This window comes from Bombus fervidus, chromosome 2 (genome assembly GCF_041682495.2).
Source record: "Bombus fervidus isolate BK054 chromosome 2, iyBomFerv1, whole genome shotgun sequence".
Lineage (NCBI taxonomy): Eukaryota > Metazoa > Arthropoda > Insecta > Hymenoptera > Apidae > Bombus > Bombus fervidus.
Window position 1 is genome coordinate 3,996,177 of NC_091518.1, and position 22,994 is coordinate 4,019,170.

General features: G+C 32.5%; 1 protein-coding gene and 2 long non-coding RNA genes across 9 annotated transcripts in view; 1 reads left to right on the forward strand and 2 right to left on the reverse strand.

The window, feature by feature from the left end:
- Positions 1-22,994, reverse strand: part of LOC139996093 (neurotrimin) — a 62,278-nt gene that overhangs the window by 7,647 nt on the left and 31,637 nt on the right. For 5 of the 7 annotated variants that reach the window (XR_011802130.1, XR_011802133.1, XR_011802132.1 and 2 more), the window contains exon 5: positions 5,194-5,362. Coding sequence is in view for 3 of the 7 variants with exons in the window: in XM_072020210.1 (XP_071876311.1) it covers positions 5,194-5,362 (169 nt within the window). In the remaining 4 variants the exon portion in view is untranslated. Of the gene's footprint in view, positions 1-4,231; positions 4,523-5,193; positions 5,363-22,994 lie in introns of those variants that run through there. The other 2 variants (XR_011802135.1, XM_072020201.1) reach the window with 2 other exon arrangements.
- On the reverse strand, positions 1,915-4,214 carry LOC139996119 (uncharacterized). The gene is made up of 2 exons (XR_011802137.1): positions 3,442-4,214; positions 1,915-3,318 (listed from the first exon to the last, which is right to left on the reverse strand). It is a non-coding gene; the product is annotated as an uncharacterized lncRNA (long non-coding RNA).
- Positions 19,189-19,876, forward strand: LOC139997920 (uncharacterized). Its single transcript, XR_011803152.1, has 2 exons — positions 19,189-19,327; positions 19,409-19,876. It is a non-coding gene; the product is annotated as an uncharacterized lncRNA (long non-coding RNA).

Here is a 22,994-nt window from a genome sequence, read left to right on the forward strand (position 1 = left end):
GAATAATAAATTTTGAAAACTGCCAAAATTCTTCTGTATGTATATTATTCTGCATTTTAATTTGTCAAATAACTACAATACGTAAACTTATAGATAATTGTAACAATTAATAAAATATCACATTATTATACGGGATATGGTAGAAGGTTGTTTTACATTCAACAATATGTTAAAAAATGTAGTGATAAAATTTGTTCGTTTAAGGCTTCATTTTCATGAGAATCGGATTTGACTAATTAATGTACCCCAGGAAATTTCAAATCCGATTTTTTACAAAATGCTGGCTTTAAATAAAACAATTTTATTCTACATGTTCGCACGTAAAATACCCACTTTACCATTTTCCACTTTCATTTAATAAGAAATCAGTCAAGTTGACGCGTACTTATAAAATTTTCAAATTCTATTTTCTTCAAAACCTACCCACCTATTTTTGCATATAGAATAACCTATCTGATTATGTGTTTCTCAAGAATCAGACAAATCAGCGTGTATTTGACAATTTTTCATATATTTTTAGTTTATTTTCGCATGTAGTATTATCCTCCGTTCAATTGTACTGCGTATTTTATCACTTTGCAAAACAAATCTTACATTTTTAGAAGATTTTCAAATCATCGTACATTGTGGGCTAATGAAAAGAGGAGGAGGTAAGGAGGGACGACGTTTTAGATGGTAAACTTAGTCGCGTCTCCTCGACATTACATTATATTATATAAAGTGGAAGCATCTAAATAACTCCATTGTTTTTATGGTCATAGGAGGAAAGTCTTTGGGGCGAAATTGCATTGTCCAAAAGTATAGCTCATTTTTATACTTGTTTCTCCTCATCATGAAAAATGAAGGGAAAGAGAAAGAATGAGCAAAAAGAACCATTGTTTTTTAACAGCAGATTTAAGAACTTGATACTCTGTCTCTTCACCTTCAATTGTCCTTTCTATTCTTGGTCATACGACTCAAAATGATCAAGCAGTCTAGAATGGCAAGTAAATCAATTTCATCTCATCTTGTGAAATTCATACTTAAAGCTTGCTATTCAATTTCAGTGGAACAGCAGCGTCGAGCTAACTCGATTTTCCGACTCTTTTGACTTGACCCTCTCTCGTCCTAGACGGCTCAATTAAGGAGCCAGCCATACTTGGAGAAATTTTCTTCGTTTCTTGAGATATGAAATATCCCCCAAGTTTCACTGTATTAGGTAAGTTGAGGGTTAATTCGTAATACTCGAATTTCATTTTCTATCCTCGTGCTCAACTTCAAATGGCTTGCAGAATTATTTGTTCAGCAAAATTCACCTTTTCTTCAAGCGTCAAATACATATGTACTCTGATCGCAATATATGTATTGTTTGAAAAGTTTCGATCATATCATAGTAGTTTTTACGATATGACACGATCGTAAAATCGACAAGTGGTAAAGTTTACACGACGAAGTGTTTCCACGAACAAATTGACTGAATCCTAAAACGATAAGAAACCAAAACTTGTACAGCAATCACGTGTGCGTAGCAAACATAACCTCGGTTATGATTCAGTCCCCAATATGTATGTATTGCTTTTATTACTGATGTATATACCTTTAACTGTTAATATTTTTTTTGAATGTTCTTTTCATGGCGTCTTTATTGTATCATTTTTATTTCTCGTTTCATCATATTTTTTATTGTTGAAATTCTGTTCTGCGATTCAGCTCTACCTATTAGGTTGGCAAGTAAGTGATTGCGGATTTTGTCAATACCATCTAATGATAAAATTTGCAATCACTTAGTTGCCAACCCAAATGCATACTACTGCTACTATTTTTTTTATTTATTACTCTTCTCCAATTCTTTCTATTCTTGCAATTTCTTTATTCACATTTCTGCGCTTCTTCATCTTCTTCTTCTTTTTTTTTTTTTTTTTTTTTTTGTAAAAATTCCTGCTTCGTTGGAAGATTGGATCCTCCCGTAAAGAACGCTGTAAGAAATGCTGCACCAAATGTGAAAACTTTTTCAAAGTTCCAATTTCATCATGGAGGATTGTGCCGTGTGAAAGTATTGCCGAAGGGAAGCCAGCCGAGTAATAGATTATTTTGCACAAAGTGATTCGAGTTGGACGCTGTTCACGGAATTAGTCGGACGAGCAGAAGGGAAGTCTTCAGGAGCATTCACGGTGGTTAGGTAGATGGCGGGAATGGTTTTGAGAAAATGACCGCTGGTGACCGTTGATTGACCACAAGATGGACGTCGTCCATTACAGCTAGGTTCTTGACCAAGGATTAGATTTCGGTGTAAAGGTAGCTTTGGATAAAGCTCTCGTAGAAATTGAAGAAGTAGGAATTAATTAAAAATTCTGTGAAAAATGCATTGTATTTCGCTTCTTCCCCGTAACCTTTTAACCGATCGATGCTTAACCTGGAATAGCACCTTGCTTCCAGCAAATGGTTGCCATTAGTGTAGCACATAAGTACGTGCAATCCTTATTGATTTCAAATCCTTAACTGTATACGCATGTACTAATCGTCGTGAATGTTGCATCACGCAATCTCTCTGATAACATGAAGATAATTAATAAATGAAACCCATTAATAAATGAGTTATTATACTTAGTCAAGCATATAAGATAATCTTCTTACACGATAATTAATGAACTAATAATACACAATTAATTTGCAAATGATAACTTCTAAGATTATAAGCTTCTGTTGCAAAGTTTTTCAGCTGGCTTATACTTTATAAAATTGTTTCGTGGAACTCTGTCTGTTTTATTACCAAGCTTGTTACTGTTCTGCAAAACAATTAATTATCATTCGTAATTTGTAACTTGGGACTTGGAACTTGGAGAATTAACTAATAATGTTACGTTCAATTATATACAGGAGGATTCTGATAATAAATCAATCAGATACGAAGAGCTTATATATTAATAAGCTGTTCATAAAAGCAAACGTAAGAAATGTGTGAAATCACAATCATGAAATTATTTCCAATCTCGCATTTACTTTAATTAAGTTTCAATTAGAGAAGCATTCATTTAAACAGCTTTGTGATCTCACCGGATATATGAAATGTTTTAAACGTTTCTGCATATTATACAAATTAAATGTTAATTTATAATGAATTTCAGATACTTGAAATCTAGAACATTTGCAATTTCAATTTCAACTTGTGGAGAGCCATTTTATACTGGAAACTTCATGGTCCTAAAAGTTTCGACACATTATACAATTAAAACGTTAATTGTGTTGGTTTCAGGTACTTCGGCCATTTTACAGTTTCCACAAAACGTAATTCACCGATTGTTTCGAATAAATATACAAGGTATTTCGTTCATCGTGTACCTACAAAGAACAGAAACCTATGTACAATGTACATTCATGCGTAACAAATGAGCAACAACTGAAACTTCAAAAGCCACTTTCCGAAGAATACAGACAATTACTATAATTAAGCTAGTTAATTACCGTCAAACGTCAAGCCATTCATTTCTTCTCTCTTCTTTATACTAATTATCCCTCTAATTTTAGGTTAACTAAATCACAACAGTATCAATCTCGTGTAAAACCATAGCCTCTAAACTCTTGATTAACACATTAACTACCATATAGGATGAGCCATTCGAAACTAAACTCTGAAATTTTATAACTATTTTAATGATATAAAAATGTATACAGGAAAAGGAGTTGTGAGGAAAAGAAGTATCAAAGAGACAAATATTATGATTAATGGCCGTGTACAGAACACTGTAGTTTTGTAAGTTATTTAATAACTAAGAGATAAATATATTTGCATCTGGTAAAATTGGCCTTATAATTTTAGTACATACGTTATGTCGTCATCACAAAATCATCCAAAAAGATGTTTTTAATAAAGGATCATTTTTCTTACGAGTTAAGAAAGAAACTCCTGGAAGAGTCAAATGGAACGATGAATTTTTATTGCTGTAACATATTGTATGAAAAGAAACATCGTTATCCGTATACAGTGTTGTTAGGAAGATGATACATTTACGCTGTACATGTGAATGTGTGTGTAAGCGTCAGAGGGCGTCCAGGCCTTAGTTGGGACAAAAGACGTTTGACAGTCGTCTAGAAGTATCTGGAAGAGTCGGTTGACAACAAGCGTGCGTGCGAGTAGGTTTACGAGGTCTTCAGTGAATAAGATATATGTATAACTGTTGTGTGCTCAATAAAGTGAATTATTTGTATTTCCGAATCCCTCCTATATCTTTACAAGTGTAAATAACATAATTTATAAAAACGAATGTTTACCAGTTACTTTATTTATAGCCTTTGTCTGTTTTACGTCCCAACATGAACCCAATGAATATTCATTCTTCTTATAATCGACGCTGCCACAATAACTGATAGAAACATAAGCAAACAACTAGAATTTATGAATACCGGTACGTTATTTATTGTCGTTAAAATATTAATAAAGCTTCGACACGTACCAGTATGTCATCCGTTGCAAATAGGTTAAACAAACCACTGAACTGCAAATGTGCCGTCGATATCTCTTTTCAACGTAGAATCAGAATTCAAGCTATTTCAATGTCAAAGGAAAACAAAATTTGAACGGTACAGATTCCAAACTTTTTCCAGGCCATTAAACATGCGCGTTAAAATAATTATTACCTTTGAATTATGCGTTTATTACGCATGGAAAGCAATTAAGCCGGATGGTTGATTAATTTCTTCTCTTCTAAACGGAAAAGTAAGAGAGGAAAAAGAGGAATGTTCATTTTTGGTGTTCCATTTCATAATACATTTTGCTGATGAGAAGCAGGGCTGCAGAAATATCAAATCACAATAACTATAATGTTCAAAATGTTTCCATAAGATGGCGTTAAAGATTCAGTGAACTGGTTAAAAACAAGAAATGCTAATTCTGTAGTGGGGTATAAATTTCATTTGACGAACAATACAGTTGAAGTCTTTGAATATCGCTCCCTTTCTAGTGGCCTAAGATATTAAAACTTAATTTTCTCAACAAAGCTATTTTGCGACGTTCCTCAGTTTCCTCCCTTCCTACTCTTCAATTATAAATCAAATTACATTTTCTTCTAGACACAGTCGCAAAGCCAAGAATTCCACGTGAAATATCATTTCTTTAAAGCATCACCAAACCGAAAAGTAGAGAGAAACGAGCAACTTTAACGAAGAACCCGAAAAACCGCGGAACTTTCAAGTTCTTCTGTAAATGTATGTACATACCATTAAGTACGTGCACGAGGATTGTCTTTGTATTAGCGTTACTGGGATGGCACGTATACTGGCCGCTATCTGCACGCTGGGCACGCTGCACCAAAAGATACGACGTTGTAACTTCTCCCTTCTCGGTGATCACCGATACGCCTCCCCTAGGACTATCGTAGTTGATCACCTATATTGGGCACAGATAAAGAAAAAACCGAATGAGAGATGAAAAAGAGGAACAAAGGAAAGAGAAGAGAAAGAAGTTGGACGAAAAGTTATATCGTAATTTTTGTCGGACAAAATTTTACCGATGGATCTCGTTAGGCGAAAAAAAAAAAAAAAAACAGGCGCAGAGAGAGGCCACACTTTCTATCTTTTTTTAGTACCTTCCTTTATTTCGTTCCTTTGCCATCGTCTTTCCCTTTTCTTTTTTTACAGCCTTCTTCAACGAACGAATTTATTTCGACCAGAAACCGAATTGTCCGGAATTTGCTTATCCGTGGTTAATGGAATCTCCGGTTTTTCTCAAGCTAAAAAAGCCGGGAAAAGAATTAGGAGAGAAATGGGAGGACACACGGACGAAGAACATGAAATTCGTCGAGGGAGCCACAGTAAATAGTCGTAGAAAAGAGAAAATGAAGAAGGAAAGTGAAGAGAAGCTGTGTGTATGCACATGGTGGTCCGTAATTCATGGTACAAAAGCGGTCAGAAAGATTCCATTGCTTAAAATAAAATGAAAATTAAGAAAAACAAAATTGTATTTGAGACAATCGAGTTTGAAAATTTGCTTATATTCAAATTCTATTTCCCCAAAACCAGGCTATAAACAGCAAAATTTTATTCTTCATTTCCAATCTTCATCACCAACTTTCACATGTACAGTAACGTCCTGGTAATTGTCCATTGCTGTTCAAATGAGAATTGGTTAAATTCACGTGTATCTCGCAAATTTTATTATTTTTGATTTTCATCTTATTTTGAGCCATACAGTTTCTCTAATCCGGTTTGTACCATGAATTGCGCAACACCCTGTATACTTTATGTATATATGGGCGTCCGTATTAAGATCCAGTGAAATTGCATTTTAGACGACGAAAACGAACGATTACGTTTCGTAGTGGTTCTTCTCGCTAGTTTTCCCCGCCTGTCCCTTTGGGAGTAGATATTTATTTTTTCTATCTCTATCTTTCTCTTTTTTGGCACGTCACAATGGCGCGAAAATAAAATTAAAGGTCCGCGTCGAATTCGAGGCGGTTTAATGAAATCGTTGCCCACATGCACACGTATGCATACACACACACACGCACACCAGGCCGTCTCTGGAATTTAAATGGAATTGTTAACAAGCCGGCGGTCTCATTAGCATAAACTTTCCGCAACTATCATACAAACGTTTCGGTCGCGATTTATAATCGTACAATATCGAAACGTTTATTGGCACGTTTATTGTTGCCTTTTGTTGCTACGTTCACTCATACGCACGTTCTATGGTCAATTATGTAAGTATTCATGTTGCTTCATAGCATACGTCTTTATTACGTCAATATTTTTTAAACACAAATTCAAATATTCTTTATTTAAAAATTCATATGGTTTATTTAAATTTAAATAATTAGAATTTGTATTCTACTGATGGAAGTATAAAAAAAAGGAGGTCAAAATATATTTAAAAATTCAAATTCAAGGAAACAACTTCAAGTTTTATTTATTAACTTATAGTAATGGTAGGAACTAGAGCGGAGTGAGGTTATAAATTAAAACATTAGGCGGCGACATTGAATAATGTAGCCACACCCACAGCTGGACATGTCTAAAAGCATCTTGAATCTCATTGTCTGGCTACAAAAGTGACATATGTGAATTGTTATTGATGCAATTTCCTTGTAATGTGGCTACGTTGTGTTATTGAAAAATAACAAATTATTCGTAAAACCCATTTTCTATGTTATGTGTTGTAGAAAACTTGTTTTAATTATGCTACAAAGGAAGAAAGAATTTTGAACTAAGCTCAACTAATTGTATAACATTTCTACATTTCTACAACCAACTACATATACATATGTATAATTATTTAATGTATTTAATGTATTTTGAAGAGATACTACATATCTTCAATTTTATGTTTTTTCTATTAATTTGAAAAATCAACATTAAAAATCGAAGCCATATAAAATATTCTCATTATACTATGTATGCAGTACGTTTTTATTTTGCTATGTTGTATTAACGTTTAAAATCACATTTATTTTATTCGATGTAATTAAAAAAATTAAACTTTGAGAACAAATATTTTGACTATTTTAACAAACAAGTGACTTAGTTAACTTAATTAACAAGTATAATATAAGCATGACAAATACGAGCATACTTTTCTGCATGTAAAATGTATCCCCCTATAGGAATGTAAATTTTCACCCTCAGTTCTCCCGTTTCGCGCAATTTATCCGATTATGGAACAATGAAAACTGGACTTATTATCAATTTATTAAACAAATTAGCGTTACAAAAGGGGCGTATTCAGTAGTTTCATTAGTTTCAAGTGGACTTCTCGAGAGCGTTTTGCTCTGAATATTTTTCGCATGAATTTACGCGTCTCGATACCGAACGATGTAGCCACGTCCTTTCGAAAACAACAAAACCGACATAAAACGCGATTCTCGCACGATTCGTAACGTTTCCAGTTCAAATATGGCGCGGGGTTGACCTCCATTTTCATGTATGTATCGCTTATAAATCGTCACGGAAACGAACCGTGTCTTTCATGAAAATTCACGAAATGTTCTCGGTTGAATTTTTGTTAGAACGTTCCCCGTTTCGTTCATAAATTGACGAGTGCACGCGTGTGTTTTGTCTCGAAATTCATCGAATTCGTGTTTAAATCTCGTGGTTGAAATCAGATAAATGAATAGATAGACGTGATTGAGTTGTCATGAAGAAGTGATCTAGTCTCTAATGACAAGATTTACTTTGGAATTTCATTTAAATGAGAAAAAGTGGTAAAAAGAAAGTTAGAAGGTTTTGAATGTAAATAGGATAGGTTAAGCTAGCTTTGAAGTTGGATTACAAACTTTCATGAAGGTTTAAAGTTGAAGGTGATGACTTAAAGTTTAATGTATGCTTCGAAGTTATTATTTTCGCTTTTTGATTGTATACACAATTTGTTCTGTAAATTTGAATTATGTACTTCGTTTCATTTTAAAACATTGGTTAGGTTCTAACCTATTTTCTAATTAATCCTAATTGTAAGATTCAGAGTAATATTTCATGAGAGAAATTTTTTCTATGAATTTTAGTTATTTTGCTTTGTAGCATAATAATAAAATAATTATTAATAAGAATTATATTTCTTAAATTTTGTTAAGTTCTTAAGAAGGATAACCTTAACAAATTCTTTAGATGAATGTTTTAATTTTATGTTAAGAGTAATATTTTGTAGGAGATATGACTGAATGTACTACTAACAACAGTCATCGATGACTTACGGCGATGGTACGTTGACTCGTGCCATTTTTCTCGTTTCTAACTATCCGGCTGCGGAAGTTTGTCCATTAAAACCGGAAGTGGTCGTTATAAACAAGCGATTTTAAATGGTGCCGCGAGTTCGGTGAGCAGGTCAAGCAACACAGACCATTCATGACCTCTATCCATTTACGTGGAAACTCGTCGTTTAGGGATGATTTAGCTGCACCGTTAAAACAAGCTACATAAGTGGCTGAACTAAAGATGGTGAAGTTTAAGGCTAAGATAATGAACTTTAATTGTAGTTGGTCAAAACAATGTGGATAAAAATTATATTGTTCAAAATTTTGAATAGCATAAGTTATATTTAAACCAGAATAATTTAAAATTAATATGAACAAACATTTGTAATAAGGAAAAACAATCTTTACATCAAATATTTCATGTTTATGTTCATATTCATGTTTCATGTTTGTGTTCTAACTATATTGTTATTTATAACTAGACTACAGATTTTTATGCATTTATAGAACATTTTAAAGTACAAAGATGTACAAAGCACACGTAATATGCAAAGATGTAAAAAATATTCAAAGTAAAATAATTGTTATAATCTTCAATGGATAAAATAAATCCGTATGCAGGTTCCACTTCCTTAGTTATGTTAACAAAAATATGAAATTGTGTAAAGGTCCGCAGTCTATCCATATATAAATCTCAATTTTTAATTCCAAATTCCAATTAAATAATCTTTACCAATTTTTAAGGCAAAATATCTCTACAAAAGAAAAAAGGAAGAAATACAAATATATATTTACACACGAATAAAAAAGTAACCTAAAAAACATACTATTCAAAACCATAAACTTCTATTCCTCTCAATATATTCATCCTTTTCCTCTTTCTTCATTCTCATCAATGGAAAATCTCCTTATTTTCCATTCTAATCATGCTCTCAAGCTCAAGCTTCCACCAATAAAATCTGCTCATCTTGTCACGCAACAACGGCAGCATTATCATAACAGTTACCGCCACATTCAGTAGGGGCAACTCATATACCGGACGGCAAGTCAGAAACTCAAAAGGTATGTATGTACATAGTTGTCGTCAAGTGTTCGAAGGATGATCCAGATTTTGCGTATAAAGCAGCCAACACAGAAATGGAGGGGTATCGGGTATCCATTATCATTGCTATTGCTACACAGCTTAGTGAAGTTGGTTCGGGTTTCATGGTTTCGTATGATTACTGCTGCAGAATGCAGGCTCTCCTTCCACTCTCTTCACCTGTTCTCTCTCAATTTCCTAAACTGGTATGTACTATTCGGCTGCCTCAGCACACACACCACGCAAACATTACGCAAATGTTATTATTCAACTATGTTCCACGGGTTCCAGTTTGCCGATTAACGCCGCCCTAGTGACGTCGATGGTACTTCCTCATCCCCACTACCGATCCACTAGCTAATTCGCGAGGAAATCGTAAGAGGCCCTAGTAGGCCACTTCCTTACGTATGCCAGTAATTTTCGAGGCAAATTCCTTGCTGGAAAATATTAAAATTCGAGGAGCAGATCGAGTAACCTGCAGACTAGTTTTCATGGAAAGAATGGGACGGTGAGGCGTATGGTCGATGTTATTCAGCAATTAGCTGCGTTTCATGCAAATGAGCTCGGCAAGAAGATCTCTCGGAACGTTTTCCTTGTATCTTTTGCGAATTATTTTTTTATCGAAGGATTTTTGGATTGCAAAACATTCGATAATGTTTTCACTGAAACTCTACGTTTCTCTTTTTTTGAAGGGTTAGAACGGATCGTTTGGTAGCTGCTGATTTTGTTTCTTCTGCTCGAAGGATGATTCTCGCGCATTTGGTCTGTTCGTGATACGCGAGGAATTTGCAGAGGAAATTTATGAGAGAGTTATTGCCGCTTTTTGCAATGTGCCGCTATTCCTTGTTGGAAATCGCCTTTTGTTTTATGCTTCGGTCTGCTTTGTTTCTGCGTCGAGTTTCTTTGTGCGATTACAGGGAATGGAGGATGGGTACAGTATTGGAAAAAAATTTGGCCGATTGTAGCAGTTTTAAATCCTCTGATTTCATTATTGACCCGGAAGTCATTTTTTCCGCGGATAAATTCATTTAATATGAAAAGAAATTAATTTTAATTTTTCGTATTTGCAATAACTTAATTTAATCATATTTTATGTGGAATTTATTCTGCTTTATGATCATCGTGATGAAAAGTTCAATTCGTATTAAATTGCTTTCCGCATTTCAATTTATTCCATCCTCTTCTACCTTTACTTTTTAAGTACACACATATAAAAGCCATATGAAACGCTCGAAACGTTGCAAAATCATCATCATTAATAAAACTAATTCATATATAATATATAAATCACTAACAATCACTAAAAAACATCAAATATGCTACTATGAAATAAACCTATAATTTTAAAGGAACACTAATTCCTTTAAAAAGCTTCTATCTTTAAAACTAGGTTTACGCGACGCTTCATTTTGATGCATTTCGAATTTCATGAGGAAATTACACAAACCGTTTACATTTTTCTTCTACGATTTGTACTGATTTTTATCCATTTAACGAGACAAATATATATAGAAAATTTATTTTTTTCAAAGCTTTTAGTTATAATAATATTTATAGTTTTGAAGTTTCTCCATGTTATACCTATTTCTACGGATACGCGTCAATTTGACGCAATCGAAATATCTGTAAACCTAGTATTAAAACAAAACAAACCTAACCTTAAACTCTTGGCAGATAGTGTATCTCGTTCCCCGTCAAATAAACGTGACCGGGACGATTGATGATTCAATATGCCTGCAAGTAGCTTCGAATAAAAGGATCAGGGATAGTTCCAATGTATGGGAAGAATTATTTACGCAAGAGATTCTTGGATAGCATTTTCATCGAATTTGAAAGAAATCACCGACACATACGCATATATGTTGTTTCAAAAAAGAAAGATTTCATTCGCCATAAATTATGCATAGAGATGCCTAGGACATCTCTGATTCACGTGGTGAAGGTGGAAAGAGAAGAGGACGGGAGAAGCAAAGCATGAAAATCAGAGAAATGATACTTCCAACGGATAAGAAGTTATGATATATATATGTATATGTAACCGAACAGCATTTAAACCAGGTGAACCCGATTCCGCGAGAAATTCTGTATTTGAAACCCATAAGTAAATGTTATCAAGGCGACTATAAATTTTATCCAGAATCGATACAATCCCATACCTTCATCTCACCCGCTCTTCCTTCCTCTCTGTATCATCTTTCCGGCCATGTCCTATATTCCATCTATGCGCATCTACAGTGGCTCACTATAGGCTTTCCCCCATTTTAACTACTTGACTTCAATCCTTTTTAACACTAATGTTTACGGGACACACCATTTTGACACATTTCGAATTTTTCGAGGAAAATTATCAAATTATTACTGCAGTAATAAATATAAACGTGATAAAAGAGTTAATTTTTCAAAAAAGTGAACGATACTTCCCGATTTCTCAAGTGGGTGAGACTACGTCGTGTTTTAAAAAGTGGTTTGATAATTTCAATTACTAAGTTACTTGTTTTTATTGCAATTTTGTATGCTCGAAGAGCATATGAAGTAAAAGCTTGTTATTTATGACCCAAGAAATGGGGACCCGCTTTCTTCTAGGCCACAATGCCTAGAGATCAATTTATGCAAATTCTTCGATTCATACGATTTAATAAAAGAACAGAACAATCCGAACTTTTACGTACAGACAAAATTGAGTAAACGTGTAAAAATGCATGGAATATATGTAATGTTACATAACGTTGAATGTTATAAATTTTATATAAATATATATCTCATAGCTTCATTTATAAGTTAATAGTGTACAACTGTTGTTTTTAAGTTGTTCTTTTAAAGGAAATGTATAATATTGTTCATGTGTCAAATTGACACGTGCCTTAGAGATATGTATAAGACATGTCTGTAAGTCGAGTGTTAAAAGCTTTACTTTATCACTCAAATAATAAATTAAATGGGGGAACATGAGAAATTAATAAATTTCTTCTATTTTTTTAAGAAAGCGTCAAATTTTCCTTATTGCGTAAAAGTATAAAAATTCATTCCATTTGATTGATTTAATACTCATAATTTATCTGAAAAGATTAAAGATTCAGATCAGGTTCTAATAAATTTATTTGAATATATTTGAATTGATGAAAGTATTTCCATTGGTTAGAAGGTTGTTTGCCCAAACCTAACCTTATCTTTCAGGCAAATTTTAGATTGATCTGGGTGGATTAGGTTAAAAGGATAAAGTTAAATGGTCAAAATTTGGAAAAATTATTGAACTGTATAATTACCCACACAACAATATAATCATAATAGTGTTTTATTACAGAGCTAATGAACTTTTAAGAAGTTACGTATAATGTGCATATATCTATAAAAATTTTCTACGGTACGTATTGAAATATTCTGGTGAGGCACTGTATATTCCCAGAGATTGCCTGTTCAGCGTTTCGAAGCGATTAGCCCGTGTAATTTTTGCAAACCAGAAAGCTTACAGAGATGATAGCCCGGGGTAACATTTTACCGACTGGTACCATGAATGCGCATAAATTTTCTGGGAAGAATAACATTACTACGCTGTGAGGGGACGTCGTAGAAGGAAATTTCTTGAGAGGTAAGCAAGAAGCTGGAGACGATACGTTCCAGAGCGTCACCGAGAGTTGGAACCGACGCAAGTAGGTTATGTTTTCTGTTTATGCCTGTGTTCAGGTATAGTGGCTGGTGATGGGTGTTTGCGTTTTAAGATGAATTGCTTAGGTGATCTGAATTCTAAAATTACGTTTGATATATTTATATACTATTAATCATAAGTTACTAGATGTAAGATCATTACTACACTACGAGTATTTATTCGAATTCATCCTTTTACGAACATAATTAAAATTATCTCCTAGATAGAAAATTGTTTCATCTACTAATATATTTGAATGAACTCTGTAATTGTGGTTGATCGTATTTTATGAGAATTTGTAGAGATCGAATTGTAGAAACAGATTTGTAGTAGTACAGTATACTTTATTAGATTCATTATGTTATTAATACTGAATAGTAATTAATAATGCAGAATTATTAAGTATGTATAAATCTTATAAATAATTTATTTTTGGCACTCACGTTATTTGTTGATTAATCGATACGTATTACTTTACAATAATTTATAGTCGGCTATTGTAACTTACTGTGTTTCGAGTTATTTTATGATAACTGTTCATCGCGTGACATACATAATTTACATTGTTCAATAATATATTCTAAATAATATCACAATAGTATGTTGTTAATAATGAATAGTAGTGAATAAAAGAGAGGAGGTAAATAACAATATATACGATGAATAATTAAGGTCGACATGATTACAATACTAGATATCGTTAAACATATTCACTTTGCAACCAAACGTATTAACTGTAATCTGCTAGAATTCACTAGCTCATCATGTCGCGTAATATCCTATGACAGCTGACATCTACAATTCACCAATGACTCGATTAATTTTACACAAATTCACACTTAAATCCGTGTAATAAATTCCACTTGGAAATTCTGCAAACCTAACCTAATAACTCAGTATCGGAGTTCAAATTCAGCTGACTCGTTCGAAATCGAACGACCTACCCATCGATAACCTCAAATTGCCTAGAAGTTGCTGAAAATTTTTTTCACTGAGTAAAAACCACACGTTGAATCATAAAAGAAAGAGCAGATTTAAGAAGAAAAAGGAGATAATGCCATAATGAAAAGCACGTAACGCAGTTTCTTTTCGTCATGAAGCTAACCTATCCGAAAAGCTGGTGTTAATTCACAAGAAGTGACGAACCCTTTACGCTTAACGTGCCGCCATTACATCAAGACACCTCTAATGAACCGGATTGAAGATCTACAACGAGCCATAAACTCCTCCGTGAGATTTGTCGCCGACGTAAAAAGAGTCTTGAGCTTTCCTCTGACACTGTAATTACGATCTGTACGAACATCATTCTGTCCCTTTTCGTTTCTTTGTCCCTCTACGATTCTACAATAGGATTCTCGAGTTTCTGGCGTGTCATTACCGTCGACAATTCGTTTTCGATATCTACCGGATGTTTTAAAGATATTGATTAAAATAGATTTGGTTTTGTATTTTTATAATAAAGTAGTTTTTGTTTAGATACTCATTATTAGAAAATAACGTAGCATTTAATTCTACATTTTATTTAACCTCTTAAATAGTCATCTATTGACAATATCTATGATATTGAAATTAAAAGTTACTAAAAAATAAAACAAATTAACTTTTGACTTTTTTCAAATATAAATGTTGTAGAACATTATCTTCAGTAGAAATGAATCGATACATTAGAATATAGAGAACAAAATTATTACATCAAAATAATTAGGGATTCGAATGAGACAAATTAACAGGTTAGGTTAAAATCCTTAAAACGTCAAAATTAGAGCAGTCATGGTCACTGTTTAAAACACCATTTTATCGTAAAAATGAAAGATCAATCTTTCTTTCGCTTTATAAAAATGTAGTATATAATTATAGTATAATGAAATAATATTTCGTTACAAAAATTCGTACATCAACTTAACCTATGCAATTAGTTATTAAATCCAGCGCAACGTTTCCAAACACACTGTACTACATAACTCGGCCACATATCTTCATTCACTGACTGGGAACATTTTCCGACAGTTTTCCACGTGGTATTGTTGTTCACGCTTTTAAACAAATGTTTTCTATTCACCGACCTTTTCACCACGGCCATAATTGTTTCCAGTCCGGTTGTCCGGTCTGGTTTTTCACATGCCACGCCAATTGAACGTTTAAACGTGAAACACCACCCCCACCATTTGTCATTAACATCTGCCATTCGTGGTAATTTATGCATAGCCATGTTGGCAGTATGGCACAGCTTGATTTATTTTTCGAAAATATGACGGACAGTTGAATATCACCGAGGAGACCATGTCGATTCCCTTATCATTCATGATTTGTCCTCGTTCAAACACAGCATGTCATATATTAGCGTTCTTCTTAAGTCTCTTATCAGATTTATGCAAAAGATTGTTAAAACAAATTTTGGTTTTAAATAACGACAAATATATTATATAAGTTAAATGATAGTCGCCTTATATTGAAATAATTACTACATTTATAAATTCTTTGGCTTTTGACAGTTTTTATTAAAACTAATTTTTAGGTTAATTACAGAAAGAAGAAATAGCTAAAATTAATGATATTCTGTGAATGAAATAATTGTTACATTTATACATTTTTCTCATGACATTAGACAGTTTTCATTAAAACTGAGTTTTAGGTTAATTACAGAGAAAAAAAATTGTTAAAATTACTGATACCTGAACTGAAATAATTTTTACATTTACAAATTTATCTTATGACTTTTGACACGTTTCATTGAAACTGATTCTTATATTCTTAAGATTAATTATAGAGATAAGCAGAAAGTTCCTATATTTTCTCGGAAAAATGTAATTATTGGATCATTGTTATTTCATTATTAATTAGTTGTATCTGTATTTACTAATGCAAATTGAATAATGAAATAACGCATTCAATTTATACTTCATATTATTTAACACGAATAATAATCAGTAAGAAAGTAGCAAGATTGTAGTGATGATATCCGATATAAATGTATATTAAGTAGAAAGTAATCTCGCATAACTCATTCATAGTATCCACAGTATAGTATAACATGCACTATTATTCTACATTGACATACATATATTAAATTGTAATTTCATAGTTATATTCTTTTCAAAACCAAAATATCAAAAAAATAGCTTGAACGAAAAATTCAAAATGAATCAAATTAATCTACGTGGCACGAAACGTGTTAATGGTTGTTAAGGGCAAATTTACCTGATGCTATTTTGCTTTCACACGATTTATGGCAGATCCATAGCCTGTGAATGGGCAAATCAATATATATCAGAATTAGCAATCCAAATGCTCAAGGATGATTAGCGGAATATATGTTTCCAATAAATATATTGTAACTTATTTCTAGATTGGTTCCAAATATGACTAATATAGTCATGACAATCTCTCTCATTATAGAGCTAATAAAATCTAAAAACATTTTATACAATACAAATAATATATACATAAAAATTTTCTATACTAACTTTTTAAATACTTTCCTGAGCTACTGTATATGATAAAGCAAACAATTAAAGTATATGATTTAACAATAAATAAATGAAGTAATTCAACAATACATTGATCTAAAGAAATGAAGATTTAGAAGGTTAAGAGTGCACCCTGGTAAGGAGACTATGAAGTACGTGACACTTATTCCAGAAATTAAATACATCTTGAGTAATTTTAGTCATTTTTTACTATAAAAGACCTTTACCTAGATCTGTATATACTTTATAATGTATATCTTAGATGAAAAATCATTGAAGAGGCGAAGGAAATGTTTTCGATGCACGTTGAATTTTCTATTCAATCCACTAAAATTTTCAGCGCGTCTAAAACGAATCTGGCGCGCACCATCAACTGACATACGTGACTTGAACGAAACGCTGCGCGAAAATAATGTGATATGGGACGAGTTAAGCAGTACAGTTAAACCTGCCTTTCTCGATTTCTTTCCTTTTCGTATGATTGTTTTCATTTTGTTCCTATAGAAGCATCCTTGTCTCATTTGTACCATCAATATTGAGACATTCTATATGTATCAATGGAGTTTTCGTTAAAGTTCTATCGCGTGGAAATTCGTGTTTTTCTTGTTGCTGAAATCCTTTTTTTCTCGATGTCTTGGTTAAGCATTATTTCGTAAGCCGGAAACGCACGCGCTGACAATCGAAGGATGGCTCAAAAGTTAAAGAAGAAGTAAGTTTCAGGAGCAAAGCAAACAGCGCGGTTCGTCAAACCCGAAGTTTGAGGTCTGAAAACAGCGCGATAGCTGGTACAGAAAGTCTCGTTTTACGATGGCGAAAAATGTTTAATAACCACACAGGATTGAGGAGCGTTCGCTTGGTATTGTCGGCAAAGCGACAAAAAAACATGCCCGCGGTTTTCATGAAACAAAAATGACCGCCACTTGCCACAGTAAAAAAGAAATATCGAGGGGAGGAATTTTTGGGCACCCTGTTCTTTTGTATGCTTCGATGAGACCAATCGTCTATGTGATTGTTGTACATTTCATGTCGATAATTTTGAGTGTTTTTCGAAACCCTTTTCCCTAAAGCAAACCTAACCTATAAAGTATTATGTACTACTTAACTACAACCGCACACTTTCTTCCTGTATCTTTCTCTATTTTGTATTATTTTGTACTATTTTTAGCAATGCGTATTCGTACGCACGTTCAAAAAAATACAGAAAAAGAAAACGGAAGAATCTTCTTGGAATCGTTTGACTGAAATGAATCTAAACCTATGAAAATATTATACCATCTAAATATTACCGTGTACTTTCTACCTATATTTTTCTCTATTTTGTATTATTTTGTTTTATTACTGGTAACGTAAATAAAGATTTTAAAGAATCTTCTTTAAACCTTTACTTTACAGCAATTTTAACCTACGAGAATACTATATTATTTAAGTGCACTCGTATGTTTACTACCTTTATTTTGTACTGTTTTTTATCGTCTATAGTTAGATCAATAAAAATTGTGTAACATGAAAAATTTTATCGTTTACTTAAAATATTACGAGAAGCTATTCATAACCTTACTACTAAAGTTTATCTACAAGCTATATATAAGAGCAATAAAACATTTTAATACTGAATTGACTGTTCGTGCGAGCTTTACTTTAGTGGCCATTTGTATACAGGAATAGCCCAACCCACAATAATGGTCTTTCGTAACAAAAAATTTAATCAGATAAAAGTGGTTATTTCTGATTCTTTCTGTCAAATTGTGAATCACCGTATATATTGACGTTGACATTTTCAATCGAGAAGCTTGTCGACGATTGGTTTGTCTCATATATGTACTTTCCATATAAATAGACTGATAGCACGCGAGCAGGTAAATTACAAAATACAGTGTAGTAACACTCTTACCTTTATTGCTAGATGGATATACATCTTCCAGAGTTTTTTCAAATTCTTGATTATTTCATTCATCATACAAATGAGTCCTCTGACATAACCTCTACCTACTGGGAACTTTTCTTATTGACGAGACTTAGAAATACATACTATTTTTCTCCTGTCCTCTTTCTCCTTCTCTCTCTCTCTCTCTCTCTCTCTCTACCATTCAGTTCACTACAGCGCCACACTAGAACTTTGTAACCAATGTCTATCGAACCAGACCTTTCTAAGGAAAAATGTGTATCCTTTTTTATAACATAATATTCTTACAATGTTTTTAATTTTTCTTTAAATAATTACTATACGAAATTCTCTAGTTATATTTATTATAATTTTCTGCAAGATGCAATAAAGATAGCAATTATGTTTGAATTTCATAAATACTATTTATAGTTCTATTCTATGCTATTTCATAAATAGTAGCCAAAACATACTTTGGTTATTTTCATTATACACCATCAGAACTTATTGTTTTACGATTTGATGATATTTAAATACTACTGAAATCCTATATTTTGATCTTATACCAGCGATTATAAATTCGTGAAATTTAATTAAGTTAGGCATCTCCGATAAAGAATAGTTTTATTGAAATCACATCAGTAGATTCTAATCCTCTAATCTATAAATTGATTCCAGATACCTCGGTCCACATCAATCCTGTGAACTCGCAGCCAGGACGCTGTACTAGTTTAATATATAGGTCAATCAAGCTCGGAATAGCAGAAAATATGAAAAGAGAAAAAAAAATCCTTTTTTTGTCCAACGAACGTATATCCAATTTCCCTTTATTTTTTAGTTTTTAAAGTTGCAGATATTTGGTTTCGCAACGAGCAACCCACCCACCCTCCAATTCTCGTAGGATTTCAGCGAAGCATTGAATACTAAACTGTATATCACGGTTGTTTTTAAAACAATTTTTTATAGCGACCCGTTACTTTTACTCGTTCGAAAGATGAGAAATGGTGCTTTTAAAATGTTTCTGATAATTGCGAAAAATCCTGTATAATTATTAACTGAATTTAACGATAAAAACCACAAAACCTAATTCAATATTACGACAGTAAATATCTCGGAATTTAATGTAAGAATGAAATAACATTTATTGTAAACAATACAGTGGATATCAAATATTTATAAAAATATATATAAGAATATATTCTACAAAACTAATATGTACTCAGAAATATTTGAAAATAAAATACATGAATGCAATAGCATTGTTGAAGAAGATTTTCTAATTAAATACCATAAAATATTATTTATCACAGTCAAAGTAAGAAATAATAAATCTTGTAAAATCATTGACAATCTGTTAATACAGAACTCTTTGCGAGTTGTAAGCGTATATACTTGGAAGAAACTTGGGGAACATGAAGTGGTACCTGAAAAGTTTCTCCTATTTACTGAAACGACCCTCGAAGCGTCATATACATTGGAGAACGAAGAAGCAGCTGAAGAACCGTGGTAAAAGAAAAAAGAAGAAAGAATAACTAAAAATGGAGCTTTCAGAGGTGTCAAATAAGACACTCGTTTTACAAAGGTTAAGAAAAAAAAGAAAAAGAAAAACTTAAGGGAAACAGAGTAGAAAGAAAAAAAAGCAAGAAGTTTCAGTGGAATCAATATGCATACATACATATGTATGTATACAGAATGCTTTAAAACATGTCGGGCATGATAGTGAACAAGAAGAATATAAACAATGGATATAGTTTATACAAACATGGAGTTTGTTTGATTTTCCTCGACCGTTCTCAAGTTTTAGTCATTTTTTCATTCTAGTAATTATTATAATGTTAAACTGAGACAGTGCGCACACAATCATAGTAAACAAGGTATAATGAAGACGTAGATTAACAGCTTTTTTTCAGTCATTTTACGACCCAATCGATTTTTCTAAACTTAAAAATACCTCTAGAGGTTGATTAAAATACGAAAGAACTCTTATTGGTGTCCTTATTTCTTATTTCAATTTTATGCTAAAGATTTTCTTGCAATATCGAAAACACATTATGACACAACATTACCATACATACAATAGCCTTTTCTGTTTGCTAAGATGAAAGCAAGATTAAAATATAAAAATTCGAGTAACCCAGCGATATCAGTCGATGTTTAAAATTCTGTAACATTTTAAATGTCACTAATTACATTTCTGATAAAAGATAGATCAAAAAAAAAAAAAAAAAGGATAGATAAAAAATGAGATATATAATTAAAGATGTTTGATTCAAAAGTAAAGAAACTGTAAATGTATGATTAATATTTTAATAATTTGAACGAAAAGTTGGACGAGGTGATTGTAATGCGAATGTAAATTTTTGTTTCCATATATTGTGTGAAGTTTCCATTTGTATGGAATATTTCTTCTCATATTTCAGCTCCATATCTATTTATATTTCTACTAATTTAACTGTGTCAACATACAAATACGTTCGCCTTCGCGCGCCAGTGATTTTACGACTTCGTTACACTGTTGCAGCTGCTATTGTTCCACTGGATTATTTGTATACAAAATTACATATACAATATATTTGGAATATTTGCAAAACAGAAAAGCTTTTGATATACATACTGCTCAGTATTATCATATATATATTTTGATGCGAGCATCAATTAGGATATAACAATGTAGCATGTAAAACATCAGAATAGATTTAAAAAAAAATGAAAGTTAATTTGAGAAAAATATTTATATATATATTATTATACTTTACAAAAGCTCCATATAGTCAGACAACCCAATACAAAGCTAAGCTAAAACTATAACACAAATTTGACAACGAACTTCAATTTAATGCGAATAAGCTTATATCAAATAAACAGTTATATTTATATTATTTTACTAAAACAAATAGGTATACGCGTAGAACAAGGTCAAACAAGACACACGCCTTTCATTGTTTTTGTGTCCTTTGTTCAGAGATGAAATGGGTCCGACATGTTATGAAACACCCTATATAGTTCGAGTTGGTCGACGTCAACAGAATCTCTGATATGTGAAAGGACTAACGTTCGAGCATGTCGAGAGCTCTCAGATTTCGCGAGTGGCTGAGAGTTCCGCGTATTGACAGTTACATTTCCTCCAGGCCGTTCCTTTAACGTGTTCCATGCTATATAACAATTGTTTCCCCTGGCTCGACTATCAACGTCCATTGAAATCAGCATTTAAGTCCTGCTTTGTGTGCGTATCTTGGATGGAAGATGGTTTTGGCAGATTGATCATAGTGAGAAAATGACATCTAGGTTAGACTTACGTCTAGATATCGGTTCTTAATCTTCTATCACATCTAAAGTTGAAACTTTCCACTCGGAATTATTAGGAATTATGAATTTTAATCTTATTACTTTTTGTCTTCTTATCTTCCTACTTTAAGCCGTCAATCTTGAATAAAAGATGTTAATTCAAGATAATATTAGTATGGAAATAGAATCTAAATTGGATTTAGGAGATTATGATACCGTTTAGATTATGATTCTTATCTATTTGTTATAAGCAGAATTAAAAATTTCGATTCAAAATCTTTTAGAAAGATTCTATTTTAGATAAAAGGTGATAGGCGGTTTGGATGGAAATATGATACCTAGATTAGATTTCCAATTACATAGATCTCAATTTTTACTTATGTACGTATTATATTTGCGCAATGTATAAGGCATTCCGATTCAGAATTTTTAACTTTTTTTTCTTTAATATTACTTCTATAATAATACTTCTATACGTAATTTAAATATAAATTTATGCAATTTTATTTATTCAACTTCCATACAAGACAATAGAAGAGAAACAGAGGAAACAAATTAATAAATTGCGTCAATAATGGCAAAAATTAATTAACGATCAAATAAACAATATTGTAATTAAATTAACAAACAAATAAACTGTTGCGAATAATTTAATTTATGATCAGCATTGCACAAACGTTGAAAAGTGAGTTTAAAAAGGCGCCAGAAAAAGAATGGCGTAGCATAGGAAAGTACTCGATAATGGAAGTATCAACAGAGTTGGGTTCCATCTTGTTACACATTCCGGTGACTGCTCAAGGAGTACGGTAGAACTGGCTTTTCACACCAGGGAACTCGCATCTTCTGCAATCTTTATTGAAACTTCCATAAAAGACGAACTAAGCAGGGTCTGAACTATAGCGATATAAATAACAGGCTGTCCAAGTTCTAGATGCGCCTTTCTTAACCGTCCAACTCGCTATCAGCAAGTCTGCTACAA